General features: G+C 37.5%; 1 protein-coding gene across 1 annotated transcript; it reads left to right on the forward strand.

Moving 5' to 3' along the window:
• The first annotated feature begins 1,294 nt into the window (after positions 1-1,294).
• On the forward strand, positions 1,295-5,184 carry ddt (D-dopachrome tautomerase). The gene is made up of 3 exons (XM_084556321.1): positions 1,295-1,494; positions 2,898-3,073; positions 4,497-5,184. Exons 1-3 carry the CDS (start codon positions 1,387-1,389, stop codon positions 4,567-4,569), a joined length of 357 nt encoding a protein of 118 aa, XP_084412447.1. The 5' UTR covers positions 1,295-1,386; the 3' UTR covers positions 4,570-5,184.
• Positions 5,185-11,428: the final 6,244 nt, after the last annotated feature.

Genomic DNA, 11,428 nt, shown 5'->3' on the forward strand with positions numbered 1-11,428 from the left:
CCCATAGCAATGACACTCCTTGATGGAAGCAGCCATCCCCAGCAGGATGCAGCCTGACACGGGAACAACTCAAAAAACCATGAAGAACAGCACAAGGTGTTGACCTGGCCTCCAAATTCACTAGATCTCAAACTGATCACTTATCTGTGGGATGATCCACTGAGGCCCCTCCCCTCAAAGGCCCCCACTAACAACATTCTGTTGCCAGACACCACAGGACACCCTCAGAAGGCCCATGTTCATTCTCTGATGAGTCACCACAAGGGAGATCTACACAATATTAGAAAGGTGGTCATAATGTTATGCCTGATTGGTGTATGTGCACATAAATTGTGTTCTATGATTTAGTATATCAGAAAGTCTCAGAATACAGTAAAGCTTAAAATTTTTTGCGGAAGACAGATCAGCAGTTACCAGAAACATTTAGTTGCTGTTGTTGTTGTTGCACGAGGGAGTCACATGAGATACTGGAAACAAGAGTTCACAATTTAATTTTTAAGTTTGATCCTCTTCACATTCATTCAACTTTGTTTATATAGCCAAGGCACTACACTCAGGAATGGTGACAAGAAAGAACTCCCTCTTAAGAGGAAGAACCCTTGAGCAGAAATCGGCTCATATGGTGCAATTAACCAACCAGGTAGAGACAAGTTGTGAAAGTAGACAAAGAGAACCCAATCAAACACATGAAGCAGAAATATTATACTTGTGTATTTGTTTATTCAGGAGAATGAGCCAATATTACATATCTGAGAGGTTCACCTCTACGATTACGAGTTAAGTTCAAGGTCAAATCAGAGTCCATGTGTTCAGAAGTGTTTCCATCAATGTAATGAGACTCGGGTGTAGTTCAGTTCCTGGTTTAGTTTAAAATAAATCAGGGATTTGTCTCAGTCTGATCTTCACAACACATGTTTTTGGAAGTTTATGATGACAACCTTTGTATTTGTTCATTTTTCCTTGCTCAGTCAAAGACGGACCAAAATACTAATGTTTGAATTCCTTCTCTTAATTATTAAATATATATTATTTAGGTTGTAATAGTTTGATTGTGTTGACAAAAGACAATAATTACCCACCTGAACTTCTCTGGTCCTTTAGATACTACTACTTCCGGTCCCTTTTTAGGGATTTATGTTCCCTGAATGGTTGGAATATTTGCACACAGTATGTTTATCATAATAAATTTCTTTTACATTTAAATTTAATATCGTGTTACGAACCTTTAATAATAATTTTACGGAATAACGAGTCCGGCAGGTATTTTGAAAGGTTCAACCGGAAGTAGTCCTTCCAGCCTCGTTCACGGGTCGCTCGTCCACAGGTCGCTCGTCCACGTCCTCTTGCAGAGATCACTCTCCGGCTTCAGTGCAGTTTCTTTTTAAAATGCCTTTCGTCGACCTGCGGACTAATTTACCGGCCAGCGTCTTCTCTGAGGACTTCCTGAAGAAGCTGTGCAGCAGCGTCGCATCGGCTCTGGGGAAACCAGAGGACGTGAGTAACTCAGAGTCTGAGGAGTTGGTTCTGACATTGATCAGTGTCGGAGAGTTTGTCTTTTTACCCTCATGACTGTCTGATCATTAACTCAACGTCCTGTCCCACTGTAAGCACATGTGTCCACATCTGGCGATAAAACGTGTCTCTGCCTTCCTTCTTTCCTTACGTCTTTACTTCCTTCCTTTCCTTCCCTCCTTTCCTAGCTTCCCTTTTCTTTCCTTCCATCTTTATTTCTTTCTTACAATCCTTCCCTCCCTCTATCCGTTCTTTCTTTCTTTCTTAACTTTCTTTCCTTCCTTCCTTCTTTCTTACCTTCTCTCCCTCCTTCGATCCTTTCAGCGTTCCTTCCTTCTTTCTTACCTTCCTTTCTTCTTTCCTTCCTTCCTTCCTTCCTTCCTCCCTTCCTTCTGTCCTTCCTTCATCATCTTTTCTTTCTTCCTTCTTTCTTTCTTATCTTCCTTCCTTCCTTCCTTCCTTCCTTAATTCCTTCCCACCGGTCTTTCTTTCTTTCTTTCTTTCTTTCTTTCTTTCTTCCTTCTGTCCTTCCTTTCATCATCTTTTCTTTCTTTTTTGTTTCCTACCTTCTCTCTTTCTTTCCTCCTTTCCTTCCTTCCTTCGTTCCTTCCTTCCTTCGTTCCTTTCTTCCTTCCTTCTTTCCTCCTTTCCTTCCTCCTATCTTCCCTTCCTTCGTTCCTTCCTTCCTCCTTTCCTTCCTCCTTTCTTCCCTGCCTTCCTTAATTTTTTCCTTCCATTCTTCCCCCCTTCTTACTTTCCTTCCTTCCTTCATTCCATCCTTAATTCCTTCCCACCTTTCTTCCTTCTTTCTTTCTTTCTTACCTTCCTCCTTCCCTTCCTTTGTTCATTTGTTCCTTCCATCCGTCTTTCTTTCTTTCTTTCTTTCTTTTTTGTTTCCTACCTCCTCTCTTACCTTCCTTCCTCCCTTTCTTCCTTCCTTCTCTAAAACAACTGACACCAAGAATAAATATAAACTTAACAAAATCTGGATTATGTCTCCAAGTCAACAACCAGCTGTTCATGGTTCTGATCCAGCAGTAGGTAGAGATGCATTAGAGACAGCAGCTGGTACAATATTCTACTGACCACATGATGGCGCTGCTTATTAACAGACAGACAAGCTGAGATCAGATCGCCTCTCATTTACACCAAACTATTCTACTTTGGTCTCATCTGTCCACTAAACATTTTCCTAACAGTCTTCTGTCTTGTCCACACAAATACACAAGTATAATATTTGTGTTTCACTGGTGCATTGGGTTCTGTTTGTCTACTTTGTGTGTTTATGCAGAAACGCTCGAGTCAAGTGTTGCTGTTTCCAGGAGGATGATCTTTGTCTTTTGTAGGATTCCTCTCTAATGCTACTCGTGCTTCTTGTTTTCCAGAGGATGAACGTGGTGGTGAGTCCCGGGCTGCCGATGCTGATCGCCGGCTCTTGCTCTCCGTGTGTGATTGTCTCGGTGTCTGCCATCGCTGTGACGGACACCGCCGACAAGAACAAGGGGCACAGCGCCAAGATCTTTGAGTTTCTGACCAAGGAGCTCGGTCTAACTGAAGACAGGTGAGCCTACTGTTTTCATATTTCTGTTGTTTTTTAGGTCATAGATCCAGCTGCTGATTCGACTAAGGGAGTAGAATGATCACATACAATGATACAATGACATATTAAATAAAAGTATTTTTGAAGTGTTTACAGGACCTTTAGACAAAAATACCAAAAAAAGATAATAATAATAATTCATTACCATGTCTTTGACTTGACTTTAACTACAGCAATACATTCAGGGAGGTTTAAAAAAGGGAGGGGGGTATAAGTTATAAGAGTAAATTAAAGTCAGATTTCTGAACTCCATTGTTGTTTGTCTTCTTGTCCCACTGTTTGGTCGTTATAAAGTGCACAAAAGCTGATGAGATGTAAGGGCACTACTGTGGGAATATTGTGTCGTTTTAATCTTTTACATAATCAGATTAATGCTGTATCATATCCGCCCCTCAGCTTTTTAAACACAATTTTACTATAACATAAAGTATAAAGTAATTAAAGGCAACTTGACTAAAGTAAATATTCATGTGGTAATGTCAGTAACAATTCCTAACACAATCAAAATTGACAAAAAACTAGAAAGCTCACGACAGCGGCCATTTTGGAAATGGCCGACAAAAGCTCCTGGCTGCAGAGCACGGATAAATCCACCAGGGGGCAGATTGTCTATTTCTACGTCTTTCCTCCAGTTTGAACCATAGACTGTAAATATGGACAACTGACGCTATTTTCCCGGGGATACGGGCGGCGCCATCTTGTGACTTTGTAGAGTCTGATTAGTACGGTCCGAGAGTTGCGCAGAGTCGTGATATTGATGCGCCGCCCACACTTCCTCCAGACTCACTCCCCTTTTTGTTTACAAGGAAATGTTGGATTATGCACTGAACTTATTTTAAAAAAATAAATTTTACAACTCGCCATTATGTCACATCCTGTTACTATAGCGTTAAATAACGAACTAAAACAAAACTTATCCAAAGAAAGAAGAAAGATGGAGGGGGTGGAGCTTATGACATATACTGCAGCCAGCCACCAGGGGGAGCTCTACTTGCTTTGGCTTCACTTTTGAGAAGCAGGCGCTGCCATTCATCTTTATACTGTCTGTGGACTTGACTACGTTTTAGATTTCTTCAGAAAATCTACAGTTTAAAATATTTGTTATCTTACAGTTTTGTGAACATTTCTTTTGTAAACGGTTAAAACTAATGTCGGGTATCGCTACTGATCTCCTGAATCGATTCAGAATCATTTCAGTCTGCAGACAATTTTACTTAAAACTGAAACTAATGTTGTCATTTGTTTCCAGAAATTTCTAACAGGAAGATGCAGGATATGGCGTGTGTTAAATGAATTAATATCAAAATCTTTCAAGTCAAGATAAGTTTGAATGTGAAAATCTTTATTTTCTTCAGTGACTGACGGTGAGGTTGTCGTTTTACAGGGTTGTTATTCAGTTCCACGCTCTGGAGCCTCACCAGGTTGGGAAGAAGGGAACCGTCATGAGCTTCTTGTGAAGGACACCATCATCTCACAAGTTCATTCCTAAAAGAAGAAGAGGACTCGGTTAAAGAGTCGGTTCAGTTGTCACTTCATGTATTTTCATTTGATTTTAATTTCCACTCACTGTGAAGCAGAGTGATGATTAGACCCACCACGTTCCCACCTGGATCAGACCACACTGGGACCACATGGAGGAAAGAGAACCGATCTCATTTTCTTTTTATTTTCTAATATTTTCTCCTCAAGAACTAATGTTAAAAAACATATTTTTAATTACTAAATAAATTATTCAAATACCTAAGTATGGATATGAAGTTGCTGTTTTAGCTGCTAGATCAAATAAAGATAGTTTGATTCTAATTGTGTTTGTCTTCCTTTACCTATATTAAAAGTGCTTATAGGACATTTTAACTAACTAACTAAATAAAAGGAACATTTCCACATAAGAATTTTGTTTTTATTGTTATATTGTTACAATTGTTCATGGGTGCAAACGCAACAAAACTATTTCCTTGAAGGACTAATAAAGTAGTCTGATGACAGATTTTCATTTTAGAACAACAAGACATTCATTGTAATTGTTTCAAACATTTCTTTTGGTTTGATTTTACTTTTTTCCACAAGCAGGATCCTGTTTTACTTTTGCCTTTGAATCTGTCCTTGTTCAGGCAAAACATTAAAAAATTAAAAAATTATTGTCTCTGAATTTATTCTCTAAATTGTTAAATATATGTTATATAGGTTGTAATAGTCTATTAATTGTGTTAATAAAAAATGAAGACGACAAAAAAAAAGTGAACCTCTTCTAAATATCTAAAAATTTGCTAGTATGAATAAATAATGCATCTTTTAAGATGGCATTTAAATATTTTAATAACTTAGAAAAGTTGTCATTATGGCAGAAATAATGCAGATTGTATAATGAAATGCATTACAGAGAGTATTGAAGTAAATGACAATATATATCTGCTGTATCGTATTTGATCCACAACTTTTAACACAATTTTATGACAATATGATGAATAAAGTATCATGTAATTGTAGGTTGCTTCAATGAAGGAAATATTAATGTTGAAAAATCAGCAACAACATAAATTATATTGTTATCGTAACCTTTTCAAAATTAACTAAGATTTCCCTGCAAAAGTTCGCAGAAACTCATGTATCAAGTATAATGTGATAACGTCAGTGGCATTACGTAGGTTATAAGGTTGTACATGAATTAAGTGCATTTTCATTATGAGTTAATTCATTTTGTGGATAAAAGTTTAAAAAGCAGGCTGACATGTTAAAAGGTCTTGTTTTATTCTCAGTACAACCCGAGAATCACATGGCACCTACATTTCACCTTTTTAATTGGACGATGACAAACATGATAAAAACTAGTTCATTTTACTTATTTTGTTCTACATAATTTATTTATTTTTCTGTCGATGGAAGTTGTTTAGTCACAACGATTTGATTACAATAAAACTTTCCATAGAAATAATCAGTCCAAACAGAAAGCAGGATCATGTCCATAGTCCAGAACTACATTCACAAACAAAGGCATAAAATCTTTATTTTATCAGAGCAGAGTCGATTATACAATAAACTGCTACTGTCTCGGTCTCCAGTAATCTCAGTAAGATGGTATTGCAAAAGAACTTTTATTGACACACATATCAATGGACCTTTTCAGGTCTGGTAAGCGGTTATGATAACTCCTTTATTACCCCTTGTTACGGTGATTGTATTTAGGACCTGACACAAAGAAAATAGGTCATGAAGAGCACGGGAAGCTTCCACGCTCACGTTACCAAATCTGACACTGATTTAAATCAACCCTTCAAACGTGGCTTTGCACTTGCTCTTCTTTTGCTGTTTATTCCTTCAGAACTGAAAACTCATCACCTCATTGCGTCATGGTGGAGATAACACAGTACAGTGGGGAAACTGGAGATAGGCCTCGTTCAGACCTCACATTAGCATTCATTCTAGGTGATCAGATCCCAAGTTTCCATCTTAAAGTCCAGACGTGAAAACTGATCTGGTCTGTGGAGGTCCACATATGGAGGTGGTCTGGGACACATGTGACCTCATTCCTTTGGTAGTGTGAACACACAGTGAGTCCTGGGTCACATTAAAGACCACCTACTCAACAGGGCTGATGTGTGGAAGAGGAGTTTAACTCAATCATTCAACCACTATTAGAAATTATCACCTGAATAAGTGATGTCTGTTGTCAGAAAAGATTCTGTCCTTGTTCAGGCAAAACAAAAAATTATTGTGTCTGAATTTATTCTCTAAATTGTTAAATATATGTTATATAGGTTGTAATAGTCTTTTAATTGTGTTATTAAAAACTGAAGATGACAAAAAACAATAATAACCAAGTGAACCTCTGCCTAAATATCTAAAAATTTGCTAGTATGAATAAATAATGCATCTTTTAAGATGGCATTTAAATATTTTAATAAATTAGAAAAGTTGTCATTATGGCAGAAATAATGCAGATTGTATAATGAAATGCATTACAGAGAGTATTGAATTAAATGACAATATATATCTGCTGTATCGTATTTGATCCACAACTTTTAACACAATTTTATGACAATATGATGAATAAAGTATCATGTAATTGTAGGTTGCTTCAATGAAGGAAATATTAATGTTGAAAAATCAGCAACAACATAAATGATATTCTTATCGTAACCTTTACAAAATTAACTAAGATTTCCCTGCAAAAGTTCGCAGAAACTCATGTATCAAGTATGATGTGATAACATCAGTGGCATAGGTTATAAGGTTGTACATGAATTAAGAGAATTTTCATTACGTGTTAATTCATTTTGTGGATAAAAGTTTAAAAAGCAGGCTGACATGTTAAAATGTCTTGTTTTATTCTCAGCACAACCTGATTATCACATGGCACCTACATTTCACCTTTTTAATTGGACGATGACAAACATGATAAAAACTAGTTCATTTTACTTATTTTGTTCTACATAATTTATTTATTTTTCTGTCGATGGAAGTTGTTTAGTCACAACGATTTGATTACAATAAAACTTTCCATAGAAATAATCAGTCCAAACAGAAAGCAGGATCATGTCCATAGTCCAGAACTACATTCACAAACAAAGGCATAAAATCTTTATTTCATCAGAGCAGAGTCGATTATACAATAAACTGCTATTGTCTCGGTCTCCAGTAATCTCAGTAAGATGGTATTGCAAAAGAACTTTTATTGACACACATATCAATGGACCTTTTCAGGTCTGGTAAGCGGTTACGATAACTCCTTTATTACCCCTTGTTACGGTGATTGTATTTAGGACCTGACACAAAGAAAATAGGTCATGAAGAGCACGGGAAGCTTCCACGCTCACGTTACCTAATCTGACACTGATTTAAATCAACCCTTCAAACGTGGCTTTGCACTTGCTCTTCTTTTGCTGTTTATTCCTTCAGAACTGAAAACTCATCACCTCATTGCGTCATGGTGGAGATAACACAGTACAGTGGGGAAACTGGAGATAGGCCTCGTTCAGACCTCACATTAGCATTCATTCTAGGTGATCAGATCCCAAGTTTCCATCTTAAAGTCCAGACGTGAAAACTGATCTGGTCTGTGGAGGTCCACATGTGGAGGTGGTCTGGGACACATGTGACCTCATTGCTTTGGTAATGTGAACACACAGTGAGTCCTGGGTCACATTAATGACCACCTACTCAACAGGGCTGATCTGTGGAAGAGGAGTTTAACTCATTCATTCAAACACTATTAGAAATGATCACCTGAATAAGTGATGTCTGTTGTCAGAAAAGATTCTGTCCTTGGAGCAGCTTTAACGAATTAAAGAAGAAACAAACTACAATCAACTCATGAAATTATTAATTTATCTCCTCGGTAACTCCTCGTGTCTTCGTTTCCTTTATCATCAGAGATGTTTCTTTCTCAGCAGTGACTTTACTCTGAGGATGGAAGCTTCCAGGGTTCAGTTCTAATCTCAGCTTTGTCACTAAAATAAAGAAGAGTTTGACATGTGAGAGACTTTACAGCTTGTTCCAAAATATGGATCATTTCCCTAAGTCAACAACCAGCTGTTCATGGTTCTGATCCAGCGACAGGTAGAGATACCAAGTGTGAACACAGGCACCTAGAGATGGACAGGTGAGATCGGATTGATCATATCAGATGTTCATACAAGGTCAGAGGATAAAACTATACTTGAACTAAGCTGTTAATAATAAACTGTTAATAATAATAAAATAAAATAAAAAGTTCACAGAGAACAACCGTATCATAAAAAGTAAGCTGTCGGGTCAAGTAGACATTGACATGAGTGGCGTTATCACAAATCATATCAGTCCAATCAATGTAAATGAACAACATTTCCTTATTGGCATCGAGAAGAATTTAAAGCTTCTATTTCGTGATCAGGTCAAAGGGCATTATTTAGTTGCCGATGTATTTAAAGGACGGAGCAGCCTCCTCATTGACACTGCATCAATCAACTGACGCCTGAATATCGCTGCTGCACATTTGACTGCCAGGTAAGACACCTGCCATTGTTCTTTCTCCTTCTTAGAATTTAAGGGCCTAGATCCATCTTCTCTTACAATACTACCCCAATAGATAGGTACGCTCTCAAAGTTCAGGCTTACTTGTGGTTCCTAGCATTTCTAAAGTAGAACAGGAGGTAGAGCATTCAGCTTCTAGGTCCCTCTCCTGAGGAACCAGCTCCCAGACTGGATTCAGGAGGCAGACCCTTTACTTAACCTTTTTGACAAGGCTTATAGTTAGGGCTGGCTCAGGTGACGCTCAACCATTCCTTAGTTATGCTGCTATACGTCTAGGCTCCTGGGGGATTGTCTCTAATTTCTTCTCATGTGCTGCTACTGTAAAGATTTCTGGTGCTATTGACGATATATAAATTATTTTTAGTAGAATTCACTGTCTGCTCTGTGATTCTGTTTCCCACCAGACATTAAGCAACGTCATTATTCTCCATCCTCACCATCATCATCATCTTCATCATGAAGGCTCTCCTGATTCTGTCTGTTTTGCTCGCTGGTGTTCTTGTGGCCACGGCTGCAGCAGGTTAGAGCATTTCTTTTCACTTGTACAGTTTGTTAACCTCTTAAGCCCTAAGATACTGGGAGGTGAAGCTGGCCTAACTAAAGAGACAAACCCAAAATAAATCAGGAACAGCTCCAGAACTATCAGGTCTATATTCATGACTCTGGTCTCTATGGATAGGTCAGACTTCAGAGAATGGATTCCTAGTGTTAGAAACATTGTGGATGTTACTTTACCTGATTAATTAGTGATAAACTAAAGAAGATATTTTTAACGTCTTCTCGATTAGATAGTAAAAAACATCCTGATAGCAATGATATCATGAACAGAGATACCACCGACTAGAAGTGGACCAAGAGTTTATCAACATACCTCATTGCACACATATTCTACATAGGTTTTAGTGAAAATAGAACCAGGCTGACTCTCCATTTGGACATTTGGATAAAACCAAAGTACCCAAAGTTTGACACATTGGTTTTTACGTCTTGAAATGGAATCTGGCTACAAAATACTACTGGTTCTCACTACAGGAGGAAATATGCTCACAATTCATTTTATTTAGCTTGTGCATTGTCAAATTGTACAATTGTGCACATTATAGAATCCATAAAAATGTTCATATTTTCTCCATGCAGCTGTTGTTCACACATGTAACTCCAGAGGGAAATGTGTTATTGTAATTGTTATATGTAGTACCAACATTAGCCCACTAGATGGAGGCAAAGGACCATTTATGGCATTGCGGCTCAGGGATTCAGTCAGGCAAGACACCATGTGGTGCATAGCTCATTGAGAAGTGTCTGAATAGTCTCAAAAGGACCATGAAATGGAGTAAAAACAATATCAGTGGCATTTGTTTCCGTTGTTTTGGGATTTGATGAAATATTGAGACATACAAAGAAATTGTGACTCACCCTGACCTCCACTTTTTACCAAGGCAGTTGGGTTAGACACACACACGGGCTCATACCTTCTCTCTGAATGAATTGAAAGCACAATAATAATAATAACAATAATAATAATAATATTCTCTTAGTTGGAGCTGCTGAAGCTGCACCACAGGAGCTGCAGGAGGACAACCAATGTAAGTTGAGTTCACATGAGAAACAACTGTGCACCAAAGTGCTTTGACTTTTTTAACCAGACTGTAACTCCAGTTTTTTTAGTTTGTTGTATATACTTTGACACTTACAATCTGCCCCTGGTCCTCTACAGTCAGTAGCAGGCTTTTGGCAGCCATTTCCAAAATGGCTGATTTGATGATTTTCCATTGCTAATTTTGAAAAGGTTACATTAAGAATGGCATTGATGTTATTTCTGATATTAGCATATGAATATTAAATTTATTGGATCAACCTCTAATTACTTCATAGTTTATACATTATGTTGTAGTAAATTCATTCATAAATTTATAGGATTTATAGATATTTATGTGGTTTTTCTTCCTAATGTTACAGAGGTTTACTTGGTAATGATTGTCCTTTGTTGTCCTCAATTTTCACTGACATAATTAAATGACTATCAGACTGTTTGAACTGTTTTTTTCTCTCTGTTTGTGTCTCAGTGATAGAAGAGGAAGCTGCCGATTTTGTTCCTGAAGGTAAAATCATATTGTGACTTGTTATATCATCCATATCAGCGTAAAGAATATGATTATAATGTGACTTGTTTTTTCTCCGTTTAGCAAAACATTCTGAGGAGTTTTCTGCCGGAGAGGTGGCCTCATCACCCCAAGGTTTATTGTCTTAGATGAAACCCTGAATATTATATTTCTGTATTCAATCTATTCACATTAAATTAATCTA

The sequence above is a fragment of the Chelon labrosus genome, assembly GCF_963514085.1.
Source record: "Chelon labrosus genome assembly, chromosome: 2".
Lineage (NCBI taxonomy): Eukaryota > Metazoa > Chordata > Actinopteri > Mugiliformes > Mugilidae > Chelon > Chelon labrosus.